This window comes from Penicillium waksmanii (assembly GCF_028829765.1).
Source record: "Penicillium waksmanii strain IBT 27052 chromosome Unknown utg000005l:1.0-5232799.0:1.0-5237142.0, whole genome shotgun sequence".
Taxonomy (NCBI): domain Eukaryota; kingdom Fungi; phylum Ascomycota; class Eurotiomycetes; order Eurotiales; family Aspergillaceae; genus Penicillium; species Penicillium waksmanii.
The window spans coordinates 3,037,822-3,061,010 of NW_026643252.1; the positions used below are offsets into that span (position 1 = coordinate 3,037,822).

At 50.2% G+C, this 23,189-nt stretch overlaps 9 protein-coding genes across 9 annotated transcripts; 6 read left to right on the top strand and 3 right to left on the bottom strand.

The window, feature by feature from the left end:
- Positions 1–736: 736 nt before the first annotated feature.
- Positions 737–1,864, top strand: N7481_006041 (alternative oxidase; the record flags this gene model as incomplete). Its single annotated transcript, XM_057265260.1, has 2 exons — positions 737–1,002; positions 1,063–1,864. The coding sequence occupies 2 exons, from the start codon at positions 737–739 to the stop codon at positions 1,862–1,864; spliced, it is 1,068 nt and encodes a 355-aa protein (XP_057122980.1).
- A 649-nt stretch (positions 1,865–2,513) lies between these two features.
- Positions 2,514–4,043, top strand: N7481_006042 (uncharacterized protein; the record flags this gene model as incomplete). The annotated part of the gene is made up of 1 exon (XM_057265261.1): positions 2,514–4,043. One exon carries the CDS (start codon positions 2,514–2,516, stop codon positions 4,041–4,043), a length of 1,530 nt encoding a protein of 509 aa, XP_057122981.1.
- A 1,563-nt stretch (positions 4,044–5,606) lies between these two features.
- N7481_006043 (KAR9 family protein) lies at positions 5,607–8,759 on the top strand (the record flags this gene model as incomplete). Its single annotated transcript, XM_057265262.1, has 3 exons — positions 5,607–5,639; positions 5,666–6,280; positions 6,318–8,759. The coding sequence occupies 3 exons, from the start codon at positions 5,607–5,609 to the stop codon at positions 8,757–8,759; spliced, it is 3,090 nt and encodes a 1,029-aa protein (XP_057122982.1).
- Positions 8,760–9,418: 659 nt separating this feature from the next.
- On the bottom strand, positions 9,419–10,309 carry N7481_006044 (GNAT family N-acetyltransferase; the record flags this gene model as incomplete). The annotated part of the gene is made up of 4 exons (XM_057265263.1): positions 9,419–9,589; positions 9,673–9,782; positions 9,915–10,114; positions 10,158–10,309. 4 exons carry the CDS (start codon positions 10,307–10,309, stop codon positions 9,419–9,421), a joined length of 633 nt encoding a protein of 210 aa, XP_057122983.1.
- Positions 10,310–11,113: 804 nt separating this feature from the next.
- Positions 11,114–11,305, top strand: N7481_006045 (uncharacterized protein; the record flags this gene model as incomplete). Its single annotated transcript, XM_057265264.1, has 1 exon — positions 11,114–11,305. One exon carries the CDS (start codon positions 11,114–11,116, stop codon positions 11,303–11,305), a length of 192 nt encoding a protein of 63 aa, XP_057122984.1.
- Positions 11,306–11,630: 325 nt separating this feature from the next.
- N7481_006046 (succinate dehydrogenase assembly factor 3) lies at positions 11,631–12,187 on the bottom strand (the record flags this gene model as incomplete). Its single annotated transcript, XM_057265265.1, has 3 exons — positions 11,631–11,710; positions 11,772–11,871; positions 11,972–12,187. 3 exons carry the CDS (start codon positions 12,185–12,187, stop codon positions 11,631–11,633), a joined length of 396 nt encoding a protein of 131 aa, XP_057122985.1.
- A 397-nt stretch (positions 12,188–12,584) lies between these two features.
- Positions 12,585–13,391, top strand: N7481_006047 (S-adenosylmethionine-dependent methyltransferase; the record flags this gene model as incomplete). The annotated part of the gene is made up of 1 exon (XM_057265266.1): positions 12,585–13,391. The coding sequence occupies one exon, from the start codon at positions 12,585–12,587 to the stop codon at positions 13,389–13,391; it is 807 nt and encodes a 268-aa protein (XP_057122986.1).
- Positions 13,392–17,743: 4,352 nt separating this feature from the next.
- On the bottom strand, positions 17,744–18,359 carry N7481_006048 (mRNA splicing protein SMD1; the record flags this gene model as incomplete). The annotated part of the gene is made up of 3 exons (XM_057265267.1): positions 17,744–18,066; positions 18,185–18,234; positions 18,346–18,359. The coding sequence occupies 3 exons, from the start codon at positions 18,357–18,359 to the stop codon at positions 17,744–17,746; spliced, it is 387 nt and encodes a 128-aa protein (XP_057122987.1).
- Positions 18,360–21,221: 2,862 nt separating this feature from the next.
- Positions 21,222–22,787, top strand: N7481_006049 (uncharacterized protein; the record flags this gene model as incomplete). Its single annotated transcript, XM_057265268.1, has 3 exons — positions 21,222–21,610; positions 21,684–22,238; positions 22,478–22,787. 3 exons carry the CDS (start codon positions 21,222–21,224, stop codon positions 22,785–22,787), a joined length of 1,254 nt encoding a protein of 417 aa, XP_057122988.1.
- Positions 22,788–23,189: the final 402 nt, after the last annotated feature.

Sequence of the window (23,189 nt, forward strand, 5' to 3'; positions counted from 1 at the left end):
CAAATCCCGAAAAACCGGCGGCGTCTGAAGCCGATATTTTCTCGGGAGGCCGTGACTCAAATGTGCTCGTTCGGAGGAGTTCGTGGTTGCTGGCAGAAAAAGTACCCGACTCTTCCCGAGGTCACCTGCTTTGTCAGATTTCAATTTTACCGTAATCGGATGACGGGTTCCGGTCAGGAACAGGAGCTGTAGACAAGTTGAGGGATAATGGGAAGACTTTTGGAATCGCTTCTTGTTCGAGAGAGTCAATTCAAGGCAGGGAATATCTGCTGTCGGGTCCGATGGTCATGCATCGGAGCCGCAGGCGGGGACCGCGATGCGGTGGGGCTGATATGCGGCTAAACTCGAAGTATGTATACAAACGAACCATACGAAGGATACCGTAAAGGCGTAAAGGAGGCACCAGCTGGCCAATGAACCGCCGGGAATGTCATCATTCCAACGCCAGGCACAGCCGCGTTGCCCATCCCTGGGTCAATCAACCGCGGTGGTAATCGGGAATCAATTCGTATTCCTGACTTGGCCTGCGAAAGGGAATTTTTTTTTTTTTTTTTTTTCTTTTCTGGCTTGAGTCATATAAAAGGCCTGCGGTCTCTGACGCTGCCTGAAATTACTACTTCAAACTTGGAATATTATCTGATACATCCAACACAGACCAAAACCTACATTCCTACCACCTGCCACGCCCAAACATCTTCAAGTTCACCTCTTGAATACACACAACCACCTCCAACTTATGAATTCACTATCGACCTTCTCCCCGACGCCCCTTCGGGTGGCAGCGCGACCACAGTCATACTTCTACTTGTTTGCACGGGCCTACTCAGGCGTCGCAACCACCTCCCTACCAAACTGTTATCGAGTGAACAAACGCGCCTCGCCAGTCACCTACACCCCCAAACGACTCATCTCGTCGACGCAGCAGAAGCAGATCAAAGAATACTTCCCACCACCACAAACCCCCGGTGTGAAAGAGGTGGAATCAGCATGGGTACATCCTGTGTAAGTTGTCCTGGCTCGTATTGATCCCCTTGATGACAACCAAGCTGACCCAAATTTCAGTTACAATGATTCGCAGATGCGCAGCATCCAGATTGCCCATCGGAACGCAACGAATTGGTCCGACTGGGTAGCCCTGGGCACCGTCCGTGTATTTCGCTGGGGCATGGACTTTGTGACGGGATACAAACACCCCGAACCAGGCGAGACACTACCAGCCAAGTTCGTCATGACAGAGAGGAAATGGCTGGCCCGATTCGTCTTTCTCGAGAGTGTTGCCGGCGTGCCCGGCATGGTGGGCGGCATGTTACGACACTTGCGCAGTCTCCGACGAATGAAGCGCGATAACGGCTGGATCGAAACGTTGCTGGAAGAGGCATTTAACGAGCGCATGCATCTATTGACCTTCCTCAAACTTGCCGAGCCGGGATGGTTCATGCGTGTGATGGTTCTCGGAGCCCAGGGCGTCTTCTTCAACGGATTCTTCCTGTCCTACCTCATTTCACCCCGGATTTGCCACCGGTTTGTGGGATATCTCGAGGAAGAGGCGGTTATTACCTACACCCGGGCCATCCAGGAACTTGAAGACGGCAAGCTTCCCGAATGGGAGACTCTTGAGGCACCCGAGATTGCGGTACAATACTGGAAGATGCCGGAGGGCAAGCGCACCATGAAGGACCTGCTCTTGTACGTCCGTGCCGATGAGGCCAAGCACCGCGAGGTCAACCATACTCTCAGCAACTTGATCCAATCGACCGATCCCAATCCCTATCAGACCAAGTACCGGGATCCGACCAAGGAACACCCGAGTAAAGGGATGGAAAATTTGAAGGGAAGTGGATGGGAGAGGAAGGACATATTTTAAGGGCAGTGCATTGCAGTGCAAAGATCAGAGAAGGAATACCCGTATGTAACTACTACTACTACATACTGAAGCATGGAACATCTCCACTCAAACACGCGCGGACCAGTCCAAAAGGTTGTGGACGCGGGGCACCGGCTAAACCCGTCCGGGCGGCAATCCACTTACTGCTTGACTCTGCTGCTATACTTGTATGCTTATGGTGCTTCGACTTTAAGGGGATAGTAAAGGCAAATAGCTGTGCTATTGCAAAAACAAAAGTCTCAATAAAGACCTTCCCTTGAAAACATTACCTTGACACTCATTCTTAGACATCCAGATTAACACTTAATCAAACTGTGTAGCGTTGACCCGCTTTCACCCCCCTTTTTAGTGCCACCACCCCTTTTGGCCTAAAGAAGTTTCTCGACCGGCGATCTTCCACTTCTCATTAAACCTCCGAATTGGCGTTGGCCGTGCGACCAGGCCGTTACCAATTGCGATCCTTACTTGTCATTCCTCGAATCTCGATCCTGAAGCATTCCGCTTCCCCTCATCTTCTCCCCGATCCTCGGTCCCGCCGTGTGTACCTCAAAAGTTACTTCGAAAACCTTGAGAACCTCTTTGTGTGGCCAGCTGGTGCAACAGCAGTTTCAGATCATTCCGCCACATCATGGAAGAGCCGCAGTCTGTCGACGTTGAATCGGTCTCGGTCTCGCCTCCAGTCCGGGCTTCTTCACCATCTCCCTCCGTTCCAGCCACGCCGGCCATCTCCTCATACTCCTCTCCAGACCGCACCTTCTCCTCCGTCTCCTCCCATTCCGCCTCCTCCGCAACCTCGGCCGATGCCCGCTCGACCGTTTCAACATCATCCCGTCGTCATGGATACATTCGCGCCTTTGGAGCCGAGTTCTCCGAGTCCGCTCGGCACCGTGACAGTGTCATGAGTCTGGGCAGCATTGCCCACCTACAATACTACTTTGCTCGAACCGGTCTATTAGATGGAAAGACCGGTCGAGGCAAAGAATCGAAGAAGAAGAATGCGGAGAACGTGCCTCGGGTGCTGATCACCCCCAATGAACGGCACATGCACGACCTGACAGCTAGCCCGACAGAAATGGTCGAGTCCCCAGATTTCGACCCCAGCATGGAAGACGAAGAAGGGGAGGTCATGCTTCCACCGACAGTCAGTACCTACAGCATTAAGACACACCACATTGCACCACCGCCAGATCTACACTCCCTGCGTCGGGACCTGCAGAGAGCGCTGGACAAAGCAGATTCCAACATCGAAGCCATTGAGAACGGCGCCGAGCCCCAATCCCGGGACTCACTCCGATCTAGTCTTTCCCCAAGCGATATCCCCGAATCCCTAGACGATGAGGCCTCGAGCCAGATCCCAACCCCGCAAACAAAGGAGGAAGCGCAAGGAATGTGCATCCTGGACGATGTGACCAATGCAATCCGGGCGGCGAAGATTTACTACACAACCCACGAACACCCTGAACGCCTAGCGTCAATCAAAACGGAGCGGGAAATCCGCAAGGAATTATTCCATGTCCTCGATGTACTAAAACGCTGGGCTGCACGGCACTTTGCCAGCGGACTCCGCGATGAGGAACGCGACGCTATCAAAGGCTGGATCTCGGGTGTCCGCACCATGCTGGTCCGGGAGAAGGCCTTGGAGGATCTGGAAGCGCAAGAGCGGGAGAATTGGGATTGGGCCCGTGGCGACTGGACCGGACGCGAGCGATCCCGCGAAGAGTCTTTTCTCCGCAGCTTGATGCCTGGTGGTCACACTCTGCCGGAGTGGACTCCAGTCATGGAAGAAGAGGAAGGCATAGAGCCGGCCCCGACTGCATTCCTTGACCGGTTCCGCGACGGTCGGATCTTGGTTCAGTTGCACAACATCGCCGTCAAGAAATCCAAGCGGCCTTTCGGGGAAATCAAAGCTTTTCATCAGGATATCGCCAAGCCCTATCGGCAAACGGAGAATCTGCGATACTGGGTGAAAGCCGCGGAATTGCGTTGGGAACTACGCTTGGTGGTGGATGTAATGGGCGTGGTCCAGAGCAGCACGGTTGTGGCCTGGAAACAATTTGACGCGGCGCTGTTGGCCTGGTGCAAGACCGTTCGGGGAGAGTTGGTGCGTGATTGGCAAGCGGCCAACCCCGGACGACCCCCTAGCGCTGGTCTGATTTGAGAAGAACGGTCTCAATTTCTCTCTCTACCTCCCTTCCTCCCTCTCATATTTGCATCTCGGTTGTTTTCTATTTCATTCAGGTTTCCTTTTTTTCTTCTCCCCTTTTCTTTGTCTTTTTATTTTCTTATACTTGGGCAATTGGCTAGATACCCCTGGATAGTCTCTCCGACTATTCTGCCCATCTCCGCATCTGGTGTTGGGTTCTTCATTTTTTTTTACTTCCTCTTCTCATCGCCGATTGCCAGTTCTGTTCGGGATTGCATTGCATATTGTCTTCTCCCACTGTTTATACCTTTGCACCGCATAGACGAGACGACGCCTAATTGATCCACACATTATCATTGCATGGAGACGGTACTCGAACCTGTGGAGAATTTAGAGGCATTACGGAACAGCGTTGGGCCCGCGTCCGCTCTGGCGCTAGGGCGCAACGGTGCTGATCTGCGCCCCTGAAATAGTGAAATACCTCGGAAATTTGAATCTGGGCCGAGCCCGTTGAGTATTTTTGGAGGTCCTAGCAGCATCGAAGTAGCCTCGCCACGTGCTTGTCTGATGATCGATAATTACTTACTCCGTAGTACTGGTTCATTTACTCCATACTCCAGGGCTGCTTGTGGAAATTATATTACAAAGCAAGTTATACTTTACATACACCTGGGCATACATGGATCAGTACTATGAAAATACGGTTTAGTTATCAACTAAACTACAAGTTGATGAAATTGGCTTCCAGTCTCCCAGTCTCAGGACGCCCAGCTGGGCTGGCATAGGATTCGTCTTCCGAGACGAGACATTTCCAAGGTTTGGCCGTACTTTCACGTACTTTCATTCATGAGGCTACATAGTAGCAATGGTATGAAGCATCGCACACTAGTAAGACATAAGGTGACGTCCCGTTGATAGCGATTCTCATTGTTGCTCAGAAGGACGAGAAGAACTTGAACGCTTTCAAATTTGAGATTATACAATAGGAGTATACTAGTAGTATTACATTTCCCCTATCATTGGGTTTCCCGGGTGTGCTGGGGCTAGTAGTACATCCACGACATACCAGTACTACTAAAACTATTATTTTATCACTCAAGGTATGATGATGAATTCATGAACCACTGCATAAAGAACTCTAAAGTACTCTGTAATACTCCGATCGCCGCACTAACATACCGAGGAGAAGCGGTACCTGGCAGCCCCATAGTAAATGGGCGGAGTCGGAGGTACTCACTGCAGTACTCCGTACTCTCTGGCCACTTCATCCCTCGTTTCTTGTCTCAACTTCCTTACCGGTTGCTGCCCAATTTCGCCTGCAACTTTTCATTCAGCTGGTCATGTAGCCTTTGTTCTTTCTCTCTCAACTTCTTCCAAACCCCCCTCCCCCCAAAAAGAACCCAGAACGAGAGAGCCTACGTGAAAGGAGATTACTAGCAACGAACCCTTTTCACAGCCTGGGGCCGTTACTCCGTACCGAACGAGAACACGAAACATTCCTTGCCCATCCCTGCCTGAACTTGAATCGCTTTTTCGACCCTCTCAGCCTTTTTCCAACCGCCCCCGGGGCCTGTCCTCATGCATGCCACGGTTGACGGTCCAACTTCCTCGGTGACTGACATCGCGCTGTCCCCCAGCACGTCCGCTCTGTCCGCATCTCCTCCCCCGCGGTCTCCAGCTCCCCCAATGAACACGGACCTTCCCCTCTCCGCCGTCTAAAGTCCAAATCGTCTCTTTGGAGTATCGGCAGCAGCAATCAAGACGACGACCCTTTCGAAGAGCCTACCAGCGCCGAGAAGAATTCCAAGCCGAGCATCTTTCGTCGCTTATCGCCCGCCCTCGCGGCTCGGGTGAAGCTATTGGACGGCAGCTCCAAAAACAATAACAACCGCAACGCCGGCACGGTTGGTCGGATCCCGGAGGAGCATTTGAAGGAGCTGGATAACTTGCACCAGGACCTGTCCATCAAAGTTGAAAGGAGAGGCCAAGCGTGGGCTGGCCAGGTGCCCACAACACCGGACGAAACACCGACTCAAAAGCGCACCGCGTCGAACAGGCTAGAGCTACCCAGCCTTGATCTCCTTCAGAAAGTCTCCGACGCGCGCGCGGAGGGCTCAGAATACACCGACGTGGTTGTCGACCTCCCAGAGCCACCTGTTCTCGCCGCTACTTCTCCTTCCCCTCCCCCTCCGCCTCCGCCTCCGGTGACTGTTCCTGATCCACCGAACAGCCCACCACCGACGTCCATGTCTGTCGCGGAGCCCACTCCCCCTCCCCCTCCCCCCTCAGCTGGGTGCTGGTACGGAATCAGAAGCTCTATCTGGAAATGATGGGGCACAGGATACGCGTACCGACTTTGAGAAATATGTTGATGACACTAAGCGCAGCGAGGAGCAGTCCGCTCCTTCTCCCCCACCAAAAGACTCCCCTCGCGGCCACACTTATAGCCTCTCCTCTTCCTCCAACCCACAGTCATATTTCAATGCGACGAGTTCACAGCGCCCCGAGTCTATATACTCTTTCTCCCGCGCCTCCTTCAGCAACCAACTCTCCCAGCTTACCTCCATACCACTCCCCCAACCTGCGGCGCTCGAAACGAGTATAACGAATATACAAACCGCGCTTCTAGCGGTCCGCGCACTGAACGGCCACGCAGACCAAATCCAATTCTGGATCAGGAAAGCATTCGATGTACTCAGTGGGCTGGATTCAGAGGATGATGTGGAGTGGGCGGCAGCGGGTGGTCGAGAGGGCCTCGAGGGGGTGGACAAAGCTATCACTCGATTTGAGTCTTTGGTCAACGTCTATGTGAGCGCTATCGAGAACGTGCAGCTCCGAGACGACGTCGCCACTGTCGACAACGAGAACTTGAAGACTATCGTCAGTCAGATGGATAGCATTTTGCAAAATTGGTCGCAAATCAAGAGCAAGCTCAGAGGTGTAAAACAACAAGTAGAGTTGGCCATGGAGTGGGAAGAACTTTGGTCCAATGTACTTGGCGATGTGGGTATGGAGATTGACAACCTCAGTGGAACGATTTTCGAGATGGAGGAGAAGCGACACGAGGCTCTAATGGGCAACGGTCCTGAAGCGACAGGCGGCGTTGACATCAACGAGCTTGAGACAATAGTCGAAGAATCCCCGTCCAAAGGGCGATCGCACTCCCACAATCGGATGAGTCTCGGTGCTATCATGGCGAGCGCTTCTAATACGCCCATCATCAAGACCCCTCAGGATGACTCCACCTCCAATCTCATGGCTCTATTTGCGCGCATGCAGCCTCTTCGTGCCTCCCTGGATTTCTTGCCAATGCGACTGTCTATGTTTCAGTCCCGAGCTAACAAGATTTTCCCAAGCGCCTGCGATGAGCTGGATGACCGACGAGAACGTCTAGAGAAGAGCTTCCAGGTTCTACAGACTGACTCCGAGGCGCTACAAAAAGAACTTGGCGAGGACAAGTGGATCATGGTGTTCCGCAATGCGGGAAGTCAGGCGCAGAAGATGTTTGAATCTGTGGAGCGCAGTCTTTCTAAACTCCAAGAAGGATTGGAGACAAACGCGCCGGTCAACGATCCTGCGACGTTTGTCAAGCGAATGGATACCTATGAGACAAAGAAGATGCACTATCTGCCTGCGATTGAGCGCGTGATAACAATTATTCAAAAGGGTATCAATGACCGTCTGACCCTGAATGGTGAGGTCCTGCGGCTGCTGTCTGATATGAAATCACGAACGGATGCTCTCAAGGCCAGTGTTAAGGTGATGGATGCGTCTCTGGAAGACGTCCAGATTGCCAGAGGTCCACAGCTACGTGATTCCATATCCAGTATAGTCACAGTGGATAGCCCAGCTGCGGGTAGTGCCATCGACACCCCCGGAAGTTCACCTGCATCATCTGTCGTTCTTGGGGGCAGTTCATATAAAACACCGATGGGTGGTTCAAGTCGCCGCGAAAGTTCCGTCGGCAGCGCCACGACACGCTCAACTATGTCCAACGTTCGAAGGTTTTCAGGTCTACCACAGCCGCAAACTACGGGACGTAAGTCTGCTATTCCCGTCCCTTCAGGCATGGGCTCTCCGCCACCGTCCAAGCACAGCTATGCAACCACCCCGACTCCAGCAAGTCGCAGATTGTCTCGCACTCCGCAGCCACCGTCCACGATTCCCAACCGCCCGCGGTGGAATCCTAGTTTTAATACGCGGGACGTGGATACTGGTCACTACTTTGAACCCAATCCTACCGGCTATCGAAACTCATCTGCTCCAATGCGCACACCCCGGCCATCATCGACTATGGCATTCCGACGCGATATGTCTGCCTCTCCAGCTCCTGGTGCTGGACCTGGCGGTCGCTCAATCAGTCGTCTTTCCAGTCGTCTGGCCTCCTCATCCCGAAGTCCTTCACGGAATATTTCCTCTCCTACCCCCGCCAAGTCCTCACTCCTCGACCCACCTCCCTACAGCCGACTTCGTCGAACCTCCGGTGTCTCCAATACTTCCGGCATGTCAAACACACCACGCAGTCGGCAAAGTTACGCCGGAGTGAGCTCCTTCAGCCGCAGTGTATCGTCGGCCCAAGAAACAATGGACAGTCCGACTAAGTCCACCCGTCCCGGTACTGCGTTAGGCCATTCCGGAAACAAGCGCATGAGTTTGCTACCCTTGCCGACGCCGAAGGAACGCACCGCTGCACAGAAGAGGCTTGATGCACGACCGCCATGGCGAGCATGAAGAGCTGAACTCCCTTGCTGTTCCTGTTGCGGTCGCTCATCCTTACGCTTGGCAGTATACATCGTTACCGATCCTCCTTTCTCCGATTCCTCCCTCATCCTCTAAACACTCTCTTCCACCTCCATATCCTGTATCAACCTGTTTTTATGTCTTTTTTTTAGCATTATGCATTCCACCCGCAGCTTTGGTTTTGCTCATTTCTAAGCTGGCCAGGGTGCGAAGCATGATTTCTTGAGGGTTCGGTTTTGCGTGATATCCCCATTATTTTGCATGGTATGGTCTGAGCGTTGGGTCTTGAATTTCTTTGCTTTCCCGGGTTTCTTTGTACTTGTACTCGCGCTTGTTGCTCTTTTGGTTGCTTGTTTAAATCATGGTTCCTTTTTCTTCTTTCCTCCCGAGGTCTCTTTCCCCTTCCATCCATGTGAATATTTATCTACCTCTTGTAGTTTACCCTTTCTCTCCTCGGTAATGGAACCTAGATTATTCTCATCTTTTAGATTTGCATTCAAGTTGCTTCGTTCAAGTTTTATTGTCCTGCATGCTTTTGATAGACATTTCGTCATCACGCGCGTTCTATACCTAGGCGTCTAGACCCTAACTATCCTTTTTAACCCCTCACATATCCTCTCAAGGAACAAGCATTAAATTACTGATCAGGGTCAATTCCCAAGTTCCCTTCCAAAGATCAATGCATCGACCAGTTCTTCACTGTTGGCCAGGCGTGCGGCCTTGGGCACACGTCCAATTACGTTGAATCCAAGCTTCTCCCAGATCCGGATGGAGGCTGGGTTGTTAGCGAAGACCAGGTTGAAGACGGAGTACGTGTAACCCTAGAAGAAAATGAATGTCAGAGGGAATTTCATGCTGTCTCCTGATGAATTCTGAAGCTAGCGTTCGACTTGAAAGTTCTTACCAATTGAGGCGCAAATTCAAGATATGTTTCGCCCATGACTTGTCCAACACCCTTACCGCGAGCTGCATTGGTAGTCATGAAACCAGCATTACAGATATGCGAGCAGCGGCCTAGTCAATTCAAATGTAGTTAGTCATTTAGCGAACTTCAAGTTCCAGTGCTTTTCCTTTCAAGTTCCAATAGTAGCTCAACTTGATTTGAATTCTTGTTGGATGTAGTAGTATGCAGTGCAACCAACTCACCAGGATAATTCGGCTTAATATAAAACGTCCCCAAGCAAAGTTCCTCCCACTTCCTCCCCTCCCTCAACCCATCGCCAAAAGCAGCCCCCTCTTCATCCAGCACCGCAACAACCGCAAAAGTACCAAACCAATAATCCCGGAACTGATCCAGGGCCATGGCCTGTTCCATTGGATACGTCGCGCCACGCTCAATCTCGGCGCTGAACTCGGCGTGTAGAAATGCGCTCAGGTCCGCAGGAATACTGCCCGGTCCCTTGGTAATTGGATACAAAGTAACGCCGGCATTTTCTGCTTTCGGGAGAGTTGTTTGGCGTGGGGGGGATCGTTGATGCGGCGCTGGTGTGTGCTTGAGGTGGGGGGATGCGGGTAGAGGGGTCTTCCAGTAGAGCTGGCATTTTGGGAAAAATCGGTAGTTTTTTGGGGAAGTTGGGTTTTGAGACGATGTTTAATCGGGTCAATTGCTTCGATCCAGATGATGGGCAATGGAACTTTGTATAGCTTTTTTGTGGGATATCCGGCTTGATAGAGTCTTGGCTTTTTGCCCCGGTAATTCCGATTTCGGGGTTGCGGGGCGTTAGGTAAGTGGGCTTCCGCCCTTTGGTTGACATCTTCATTTCATTTGCTAGAATGGAGATGCTAAGAATAGTATGTTCTAGTAATATTAACTTGAAATCAAAGGCTTGCATTCGGGAGTTATTTGCACCACTATACCTACTAAAAGTCTAAAACTAGAACTTATAAGAGAAAGCACTTTAACCATATTTTAGACCGTGTTTAAAATCTAGGGGCTGTCGCCTTGGAATTTGGTATACCAGTACTTGTTTTCTGCTCGACTAGCTTTGATACTAGTACTTGGTAGCGTAGAGGTAGAAAACACTAGAGGAGGAAAAGATATCTCTGCCTGAGGACGACGCGAGACTTTCATCACTCATGCCCAGGTGCTGGTTTGGACAATACAGTACAACTTCAAGTTGAACTTGTAAAGGCAGGAACGACCTTACCTAGTCACAACAAAGGTTGAACAGAAGGAACGACCAGTCCAAACCAACATAAGCAACTCACAGTCTGCCTTTCTTCGCTTTCTTTTTCATCCCCTTGAATATTTCTCGTGCAGTGAGCACCATAATCAACAGCAGCATGACGAACAGTATAGCCTCCTATTATTTTATCATTCCCTTGGGTATTTCCCCGAAGTGGCAATGACAACAATCACCGTCACCGAGACCGAGTCTCGTTGCAATACAATGATTTATCTACGTCTGGATACGAACGCCGCTACAACATTCAAGTTTGTCCGTTATACCGCCACAGTCATCAACGTCCACGACGAATCTGGCCAAGATTCGTTTGAAGTTATTGCACCATCCATGATTGTGGACAAAGAGGTATAGTATCTCTTAGGCTGCACCGCAGCTGTTTTTAATTATAATTATAAGTGCACAGTTGCGGTGGTAGTAGTTAGTACTATCAAACTTGAATCTCATAACCACAGGGGCGTAAGCAATTTAGATATACTAAGCCAGGTGTAGAGGTATCAAGCCCTAAAGGTAGGTGAAAAGTTTATAATATGGATTACATCGCTACATAATACAGAAGAGTGAAGAGAGGGTCGCCCTCCCATTCAAACATGCATGTCTAGTATATGTACAACCTGGACAGACATCGAGAGATGCCCGCATCTCCCAAGTACCGAAGGGTTGCCCATGATAAGCCAATTTATTGCTTCTCTCCTTCACCATCATTCTCTGGGCTGCGGATAGCCTGCATTAGTTCGAATAGCTGTCCAAGTTGTTGATCTATCATATCCATTAGCAAATCAAGTCCAAATATCTGCGAGAAACATTATGGGAACCATACCGCTCAACTTGTCCAACTTCGACTTATCCAGTTTCTGCCCGGCCCAATTATCGCCCTCAAGCTTCTGAGCATAGAGTTGCCACTCAGTCAGGAATCCGATCTGCCATTGCCGTTGTCAGCTGTGCCATACTCTCTAACCACAATTCCTTAGCATCAATCGATGCGCAAGGTTATCCCGCCAGTCCTGTATTGAAACGTACAATATGCAGCGGGTTCTCTGCAGTTCGGTGTGCTCGGAACTCTTTCTTCACGTAGGAATCACCCAGGACGCGCATTTCGGGGTCCAGTTTGCGATGGACGCGGAGGAGCCGGCGGTACAGCTGCAGCGGTGGGAGGAGTGCCAGAGCCTCGGTGAGACTGGACTTGGAGCCGATCGAGGCCGGCGTGGCCATTAGGAGACGATGAGCGATACGCATGGCGGGAAGAATAATTCGAACTTGATTTCACTGGAGATGGCGACTGGCGCATGACATAATTGTTCTCGAGGCCGCGGTTCTTTTTTGGGCCGAAAAAGGCGGCGAGGCGATCACCGCCCGCGTCTTTTTCACTTCTCCGCCAATCGCATCACATCGCATCGCAATTTTTGAACCATTGGACCAACTTTCCATAATCCGTTTTTTATACTGGGTTGAATAACTGGTTAAACCACCCTGACGATTTTTGATTTGATTTGCTCGCTACATTCAGCCTCATCTACAACTACAAACATCGGAGCTGCCATTTTGGCAGAGACCAGACCATATCGCGGGGTTGTTCAGTTTTGCACACCAAGAACCCTGGAAACAATTCAAAGTACAAAAGGTACTTGGCAAAATGCTTCCCACGCCAGACACTTCTCATGTCTCCTTTGACACCATCTACGAGCCCTCCGAGGACTCATATCTCTTTCTGGACACACTCGCATCAGCATCCGAGTCCCAATGGTTATCGGACCGATTCCAAACAGGCACATCGCCAGATCTTGCCTCTAGTGCTATACCACTCGTTGTAGAGGCGGGTACGGGCTCCGGTGTCGTACTGGGGTTTGTTGCGGCACAGTCGCAGAAGATCTTCGGGCGACAAGATATCCTCACGCTGGGAACAGACGTGAACCGCAATGCCTGCATGGCAACACGAGAAACCGTATCCAGAGCCATCTCCGCAGAACAGCAAAGTTCAGATACCACGGCGCTCAAAACCATTCATATCTCGTCATTAACCGGCGATCTCTGCGCACCTCTTCGACCTGGCAGCGTTGATGTTCTTCTTTTCAACCCACCTTACGTTCCAACCGACGAGCTGCCACGCCTACCAACAGCGTCAGAGAATGATCCCACAGCATTGGAAGGGATGTCAAGCTCTGCCAGGTTCGACCAGGACTCTTATTTTCTCTCGTTGACCTATGCGGGCGGCGCAGATGGAATGGAAACGACAAATCGATTGCTGGATGCTATCCCCGGCATTTTGTCGGACCGTGGAGTCGCATATGTGCTACTTTGCAAGCAAAACCAACCCGAAGTGGTGAAAGAACAGATTCGTGGCTGGGGCGGCTGGGATGCTGAGACAGTTGGCTCTAGCGGGATGCAAGCTGGCTGGGAAAAGTTAGTTATCGTTCGGATTTGGAGAAGCCAGAAACCTTAGCGTGCGTAAGTTTTCTTTTTGGACAAAGATGCGTGACATCATGCAGCTTGTCGTCTCTCTTCGTGGCATCGGCACTTGCAAGAGCCGGAACGTTTAGACGTTGCTTTTTCATTCGAGATTTACGGCAAACCATGACATTTGAATGGTTGGTTGAGCTGAACTGCATCATCGACTGGGGGTAGCATCGACAGTGGCATTGCATTTTTTCACTCAAGGGGCATTTGGGTTCCCATAATGTGTTATTCTTTTCTGGAGAAGAAAATGGGTGATGGCGATGAGCCCGTACATGTCATCTTTGGCCTGTGGCGTGGCCTATCTGCCACGCCTTTCCTCAAACACAGCCCCAACGCCGGCGGCCCCATCGGCAACTTGAAGACAGCATTTATGCGGCATTATTTAGCACCAAGGGAGAAATATAGTTCGACCCCGGGCAACATTCCAACCCACGAAGCTTTCTTCGCTCAAAACAGATCGCGTCCTCAAACCTCGCGCCTTCTCTGTGACGGTGAATGAAACCCCCCCAAACATCTCGGCCCCGGCCCCAGCCCCTGCCCCGGGACGAGGGTAGTACTATCTATTCCCAGCTGGCTGGTAACAGCCCCAAGAACGAAGGATGAGGCCAACAATCAACAAACAGGAGACAAGTCATGGAACTTGGGAATCGCCCCCCCCAATGCCGCATCTGTTCTACGAATACGAATATTCCGTAGTATGAAGTGCAATGCTTGTCAAAACCTACACCTCCAGGAGGAAACTCTTATTCAAATGCTCCTCGTAATCGGCATTGCGGAGCAGTGAATTCGTTTTGAATGGACGAATGATTTCACCTCCAAAACCGCTTGAACTTTAATTGATTGCATCGATGATCCTTCCCGTCAGTTGGCTGCGGCGGGCTCCAGGGACACCCAACGCCATGGTTCATGGACTTGGCCCTGATAGTGGTAGTGAGCAGTAATGGGGTGATTTCATATACGGAATTGCCCCGTTCAGCATTGGTTGTTTGTGATCAACAGTGGCGCCAAGTGCCGTCGCCTAGCCTGACCGCTTCGGGTATATGAGGAAGACAGGCTGTCCCGAGCTTCGATCCACAACCTTTTGGCCATACTCAAATAGGTATCCGGTGCGACCAAGAAAGAATGACCCTTGATATGCCCATTACTCCATACATACGAAATACGGAAGAGAAGACCCGGGGAAATCTTCATAGTTTCCGATTGTCGGACGGGAGGGCCACTGAGGGCCACTTGGGCCGCTGGGATCCTGTCATCTGACCGACCAGAGATTGAAAATTAGGCAAAGGGGGAGATGTTTGTGAGCTTGACACTTTAGGAAACTGCCAAGTGGAGCAGAGCTTTACTGCTTCAAGTTCGAGCTCGCAACAGGGGAAGTTGGGATCTCAGTTACGGGTACGGAGTACGTACGAAGTAGAATCTGACACACGAGATGATTAGAACGTGGAGCATGGAGTTGCACGCGTCAGCTGCAAGGTAAACTTAACAGACTCTTCGGCTGTATGTTCGTTCGGACATGGACCGCCCATAATTAACGAGCAGGGCAAATTGGGGTCGAGTCCAATGAAAATCACCCATTAATTATCCTAAGCCGTAGCCTTCCCCACCGGCCTGACTCGTGGATCAATAAGGCTGGTGCCGTGTTTCCCGTTCGAGCTAGCTGTGAAGTTATTTGATCCAATTTCTTGCGCGGAGTGTGGCCGACATACTCCGGACAATGGATATCGTTAGTAACTTTCGGGTCATTTCCCTACTACAGTACGGAGTAGTATGCTCACTTGACAGTACATAGCGGCATGTGGACATATAATTACTGAACAACAGATTAAGTTCTTAACCTCCGAATTTGAACCTTGTGTTGAGCGCTTGTCCAAATTAGGCATTAATATTTACACGCTTTCAACTGAAGTTGATTAGGAACGACAGCTTTGTTGATCCTGAAACCTTGATATTGTTTTCCTCCCCGAGGAGTCCCCGAGGGGTAAAAGGATGCCAGTTCAAGTTCGCTTGATTAAGACAAGAAGGCCCACACTCGCTGGTCTCATGACAGGGTCCATTTCTCCTGATCTCCATCTCGATCGACCAAGCATTGCTCTTTTGGAACATAATTCCGGAAAAACGGTCTTGGCACTTGCGACGACCATGCAGCACCAGCTCCAACCAACAGATGCAGCGAGAATTTGCTAAGGCTTGGCCCCAGATCATTTAAGTCCTGCTCTGGATCGTCGCCTAGTAACTGCTAAGATCTAGATCTCCCCTCGATTCGAGCGCCATGAAGCTCCGGAAGGGAAGCGCCTCGGCCTTGCAGTTCGAGATATGCCGGAAATACGGAATTAAAGACAGTTATGTCTACTAAAGAAGCCAAGGCCACACTAGGCTCAACCAGTAAAACGTCTATTGGGCACGGAGTACGTAGTAATACTTCGCATCTGATTTTGGTAAATTTAGCGGCCGCCATTCCACCTGGACTTCTCCTCAAACCTTGGCCTAGTCTACCAGATTTCGCCCCTACTGCTGGGGAGATTCCCGATTGACTGAAACCCGGCCCCATTTGACCCAGAGTGGCTTCCTGTCTAGACCATCATTCAAATTTTAGCCTCCGTTATTTCAATGGATTGAGACAAAAATCTTGTGTCATTGTGATCGCGGTACCATAATATAAGGAGAGAAAACACCTGATAGAGTTGCTACTATACCCCCCACCACCATTCCGTACAGGGCACGGAGTTGGAATAATCTGCAGCTAAGCAAAATCGAGTTGTGAATGGCGCGACGAAGATCGAAATGTCCAAAGTGGTGGTAGGATCTCATATAGCCAATAGACTGAAAATATCACCACAAGTTATGCGAGAATGGCTTAAAACATGTGATGTGTTCATCATCGCCGGGGATCGATCTGGGTAACCGGCAGACCCCATTTGCCACACTAGTGCAGGCTTGTGAATCCGGCAGTACGTGGCGGGGGCCAAAATTAATCGGGATTCCCAGTATACTTACATAGGATCCACGGAAAGGGAGATCAACAGTCATTCAGAGATCCTATATGTGATCGAATAAAAGAACATTCACGGAACGGTAGATCGAGAATTATATTTTTCGCAATCGAGAGACACTACATATCCACGAGGAGGTACGTAAAAAAAAAAAATTTGAACAAGACGACAAAATGCGAGTGCCGCGTTCAAGTTGATATCTGGAGAAGGACGGCCCTGGAACCGGGGATCCACTACGTGGAATATTGCGAATAGCAAATCCCGTAAATCCCGTAATTCTAACTTGAATGGCTGGCGGCCGTGGCCGAAGATCTGCGAAAATGGGGCCAATTAGTAGGCAACTCCAATATTTCGGGGTCCGAAAGGGCGTCGAGACACTACAGATTCAAGAATAGCTCGGTAGAGGACTGATATACTTGGGGAGACGGCAATGTTGGCAGTCCAAGCGAACAGACTCCACCTGAGGTCAACCTGTTCTTGGACCGTGCACATGCCCGAGCAAGTCGATGGCTTGCGAGGACGGTGGGGAGTCACTATTATGATGAGTATTACAATGCACTGGGTCCTGGGACCCATGCCGGCCTTAGTCCGTACAACCCTGCTGCTAGCACTTTTTGGTTTACCTGTTGATCTATTCTAGAACGGTCGAAACTTAGCAGGTGGTCTTTTTAGCAAAACTCCCTACATCTTGAAGCCATAAGAAGTTTTACTTCGGCCAGTCTCATCCAGCAAGCAAAATAAGCCTAAGCCTATAATTATAGGATAAGCTGCAGGCAAACCAAAATGCAACTATTGAAGAAGTGAAGCATTCATACTACTAGTAGTAAATAATGCGTCTTGGAGGCATTGTATCGGGTACTCTGTACTCAAAAATCATAATTAGCCGCACCATCCATCCTGTCCCCTATTTCCAATACTAAAGACTTTAGCTACTCTTGTCTACGGAGTACAGAGGAAGAAATTCATCTTGACCCTTGCCCCCTTTTAAGCTCTCTCGATCCGCAGGATTTGTCAATCATGAAAGTGCCATGTGATTATTCGCCAGTCCTAACCTTAGTGCGTATAGTACATTGCACTGCGCCGTAAACACCGGCTGTACCGCCCAGCGAATCATTTGTCACTTCATAGACAGGTCTACGTAGCAAAGGGAAAAAAGAGGTCCACACACAAAATTGGGATATTTTAAATAATAGAAGTGCTGCTTTTCCTTTCACACACCCAATTGAAAGAAGCTCCGGGGTAACAAATGACATCCCATGATCATGCAAAGTGAAAAAGGAACCAGATACGTCGAAGGAAGAAACAAACGCCGGTCTGTACTCTCAGATAGAATAAGAAGAAAAAAGATCTAGAAGCCACGTCCCCGCCCACGGCCACGGCCACCGCCACCGCCGCGGCCTCGGCCTCCACCACCCCGGGGACCACCACGGCCGCCGCGTCCACCACGGTCAGCCTCCTTGCGAGCCTTATTCTTGGGCTTGGGGGCATCGTCAACGAGGAGTGTATCCAGCGGCAAGCTGTCGGGAAGAATGTAGTAACGAATGGTAGAGCCACGAATGTTGATAGTGTCGAGCGAGATGGGGTCACGGCCCTTGGGGGTCATCTTGACGGTTCGAAGCGAGGTGTTCATCTGCGGGGAGACTGAAGTGATGGTTCCGTGAAGGATTGTGCCTATGGGAAGCCTTGACGTCAGCAAATCAAGCTTACAATTGGCGGTGGGCAGAAAGCCCGAAGCTGTTCAGGTATGTCGCGAGGTCGGGGTCTCGAAGAGTTGGTGGTCTGCACGTACCATTCTTGAGCTCAATAGTCACCGTCTCATTGGCGCACTTCATCAAAAAACTATAAGGTTGGTCAGCAAGCAGCTCCGACGAAGAAAAGGATGGTCGCGAATTCCAGCGCGCATGGCGTGGGGATAGGACGCGGGCTCGAATGACGTCGCATTCCACGTACCGGACGAGCTTCATAGTGGCGATTTATGCACACGAGTTTATTTGAAGGTCGAAGATGGCACGTAGCAGCTCGCAGGGTTGGTGGGGGATGTCCGTGTGGCAGACGCGGATATCGATGCTGTCCGCCGTGCAGAGTCGGCGGTGCTCACGTGATACATCAGATGTTGTGTCACGTGATTTCTACAGGGCTCACAATGCAGTAAGCCAGTCAACTGGCCAACTGGATCGATCAGCCGGCTTCTTGACTTTGCCACTGGTCATCCCCCGGTGTTCTCAATTGCTTGGTCCAACGACATGTTTGGGTCGAATATCCATGTACACCGTGTGAATAGGCCCATTGGCCAAGCCAAGAACGAGAGGTTTCCTCCAACTTCCTTCACAGAAAACGGAAAACGGAAAACATCAGGTTATTTACCTCCGAGTTCACATCTCACAGCCTACCCACGATCTCATGAGATTTATATCAGTTCAAATAAACGGCCCTACTTGGTTGATCGGCTCAGGGCTGTCTTTGTGGAGCCCCATTGCCACCTTCAATCTGCAAATTGATACTACTATGTAGTACTCGTACTCTCTGCACTATACTTATGTATGTACGTGGAAACGATGACCGGTAGCCACCTAGAATCTCTCAGGTCTGGCAGGCAGAAATATAAACCAATATCGGCGTCACTAGCCTGCCAATGGATCTACTATATACACACCCAGGTCTACATAACGACCTGGATGAATACATACAAGGACACCATATTTGGGGTCGCGTCGACTGACTGAATTCGGTTAGTTCCACTTTTATAGGTTCGGCGGGCCCACGGAGGCGGACGGGCAGATCCAGTGCGGGTGTTGACCGATGTGTCAGTTTGCATACGAGTAAGGCTATGGATTGCTTTTGGGAAGGAGAAGGTTGGATGCATTCCAGTTCGGTTCCCACTCAAGCGCCAAGCTGATGCTGATAAGGCTGCCATGCAAGGCTCGAGACGAGTCGGCATCGACAATAATTCCAACCGTGGTGCATTGATGCACCTAAATCGATTGACTTTGCAGGTCGGAAAGAACCGCACGAGTGATTTAACAGGGTGGGCACGGAGATGGGGGTGTGCCATGCACAGAACAGACCAAAAAGCACGGCGATGTTGAGGGGACCCTTCCATGTGGAGAACATCCGGTCGATCGCGAGTCATCCCTAGAGCCACATCCCCGGAACCCTTCCTGTCCATGCCAAATATCTCCATCCTTAACGCTAAGGCCGCGTGACCTGCTCGATACTCGTACGTTAAACTTGGCCGCAAGGCCTTTCTTTTCGGTCATTGACTCGGTACCGGCACTTTGGGTACATATCTCTGACCTGGCTCCACTCAGCGGCGTTACACGGCTTGACATAACAAACACATGGATCATTGTCTAAGAAGTGCCAGAAGCCAACAACGCCGTGGCTTTGCCCTTGTCCTAAGAAGTGATGCCTTGCGAAACTGATCAAGGCCACATCATCCGAGATCCGCAACCAAACTCCGAATAGCCATAAAAACCATCAATCAACAAGAAGCCAGCTCAGGACATGCAAAATAAGTGCCCCAATGCTGCCTTTTTACTCACCGTCATTTATTCTCGGTGATCACAAGCTTCTTGTCCGCGAATGTTGCCATTCCAGCTTTGAGACATGGCCCGATTGGCTTTGGACAGTTTCCAAGACTGCGCCACCAACGCCTAGGGCACAGTTCTGATCATCCCGGGCCCTAATGTTTCTAACGGCGCGTTCGTGGGGAATGGGGCCAGAGAATTGGAAATGAAGGACCGAAACACTCTGCCCGAAAAAAATCTTACCAGTTTTCCCAAAAGGGGAGTTCTCAAATCTAGGCTTGGCTAGTCTAAATTTTATTTTCCTTTATTTTTTATAGTTTTACTATCTTACTTCTTACTTCTTTTTTTCTTTTTTTTTTTTTTTTTCTTATTTAAATTTCTTTGGATGGATCGTCGAATGACGGCCTCTCTCCGGTGCGACTAACTTTTTACCACAGAATCGCCAGCCATCCACATGAGGCCTTCGTCTCGGCCCCCAAACTCCTATGGGGCGCCCTCATTTGCTCTTGGGGGCTAGAAATCCACTTTACCCAGACCCATAGCTTTCCCCTATGTTGCTCAAGGATCAATACGCCCTGGCCCCAGGCCCAATTTCTCTCGAGCTTCTTGCCGGTTGTAGGTAGGGCTTGGTCTGACAACGGACAGTCCGATGTCACTTGTGGGGGCTTGAAAAATACTCTCCACTACTATACATGTAAAGCCCTTGTTTTTTCTTGCTCTCGTGCGCCGGTCCACAGTGGAAGATCAGTAGGATCTTACGGTCCTTTTTCGTTCCCGCGCTATATCATATAGGCCATTGGTACAGCATATTACAGCATACGTGCGTAGAAATATTGCTCTAAAGGGTTAATGAGTCGGGATTTACACCAACCCAAGTGCGTTTCAAGTGCCACTTCTTCGCCCGCGAACACCCCCATTGGTAGAGACGTTCTAGAAGCCCTGTTATGGTGTTGGCTCTGGTGGAACCGGGTTGGAAAAAGGTACCCAACTGGATATTCGATCGATTGATTGCGGGGACTCTTTTGTAACGCCCTGCCCATCATGTTTGAAGATTTATTTTAAACACTCATCGGCGCGCCCGTACGTCGCCCGATTGACCTTTTCCAAGAATCAAAAACCTTAGGTCCGCCAGATATTTGGTAGACTTGCGACCACTGTACGTTCTCCTTCAAGTTTCGCCCCTCCTCCCTTCTATCACTGCCACTTTATCACGCTTGCCCCTATAATTTCTGGCCCCATTGGCCCCCATTGCGTGTCCCAGTGTAGTCCAGAGTGGTCTATGACCCCTTTGAACTCCTAATGTCGTTCGAAGCTTCTCACTCACAAGATTCTTCTATTTACTCCAGGGACCAAGAGGGCCTGCCTAAAGACTCAGCCTCGCAGTTAAACACTGGATTTATCTCTCTAATCGAGTCAGCGCAGGCGCCAAGCTACCAACAAGGCTTTCCAACCCAAACGACGACTTGGTCATTTAATGCGCCAGCGCCAGCCTTAGAGAACCACCCAGAGCCATCACATAACTTTTCGACCTCTCTGCAAAGATCCCATAATTCAACGGCTTCGCTAGACTCTAGCGTCAATATTCCATCTTCTATTCTACATCCCAATACACCTCTTGCTGGACAGAGTGATCAATCCTCTTTTGACATTGTTGGCCGTGAAGAACAATTGACTGACGACCAAGGAAGGTAAGCTAGATTCCTCCAAGCCCTCCTCTGCAAGCTAGAATAACTTTATTGACTAGATCTGCAAAATTATCAGTGGCCTTGGTATAACATCATACCCTATGTCCGTAGCATCAGAGACATATTTCGCTGGCCCGATGCAGCCTCACTCTCAACGTAAGACGACAGGCTTGTCTTCCCCGGGAAATTTCGAATCAGAGCGCAGGCACAGTTTCAGAGCCTTAGAAGAATTTGAGACTGACAAACCACTATCAGATTATGCCTGGGCCGATCGCCCTTTTCAACCGCTGCAGTCGCCGCCAGGGAACATAAATCAACAGTTCCCGCCTCCACAGCCATATCCCCAAACTGGATACCCAGTCGGTTATAGCGGACAGACCGGTGGACCTCTATCTAATTATCACCAAGAGCTCCCGGCACCATCATCATATCTTTCTACTAGTACAGCGCCTGGTAGCGCTCAACGACAATATCAATCTCGCAGGTGCGTAAAGGCCCCGAGAATACGGAGCAAACTCGCAGGATCACTACTAGGAATACGAGCTAACATATGCCTCAGCCCATCGATATCTCGGCATTTCCCTCCCCATTCAGCTGCCGGGCACATGCCCGATCAACCGCTTATGGCTTCGTAAGTTCAGAGTCTGTCCGCAATAGCGTAATATTGCTGAGCTTCAACTGGCTTGCGTAATGCAGGGAAACAGACTAACAATTATGCCCGCAGTTCTCCCCCTTATAATATTATGGGTCAGCCTCCATACTATCATCTTCCGGAAGCACCACCAGTTCCGTAAGTAGACCCGCCAGGATCTAAGATATCCCCCTTATACTAACAGACGTAACTAGATCTTCTCATCATTCCTCAATCAGCTCGCACACATCTTCAATGATGCATGATCCCATATATTCCCACGACTCGGTGAACGCCGCGTCAAACAAAGAACAGCAACTTCATGCGATGGGCTCGCGACCAAGACCGCAGTGCTGGGATCACGGCTGTAATGGTCGAGAGTTCTCGACATTTAGTAATCTACTTCGACACCAGCGCGAAAAATCCGGTGTGGTCGCCAAGGCAGAGTGTCCTGTTTGCGGAGCTGTGTTTACCCGCACGACGGCGCGCAATATTCACGTTGCACAGGGCAAATGCAAAGGCGCGGGAAGAGAATCGCCGAATGAGTGAGTCGAACGTTGTATATTGGTCTACTGACCCCACTGGCTGGGCCTACCAAAATAGAAATCTTCTTGTTAAAATATTGAGTAATATATATACTACAACGTGGTATAGATGGAAAGCCTCCACCTTTGCATTGGTACTAGTAGTATATCTGTTGTAGGCTTCAAGTTTTCAGTTAACTTACATTAAGAAAAACGGAAACATATACCATGAGTTGGAAATTTCTATGTATTGGAGTACCTTCAAGTTCCTAGACCGCCCAGGTGAACACTGGAGGGTATCCATCACCAGACAATATACGAGTGTGTACTACTTGATCTCGGGGTTCTGAAATTCCATTTTCAGATACGCAGACTCGAACACAATTCTTTTCATATATTGTCAAAGACTGACGAATAAAAGTTATCC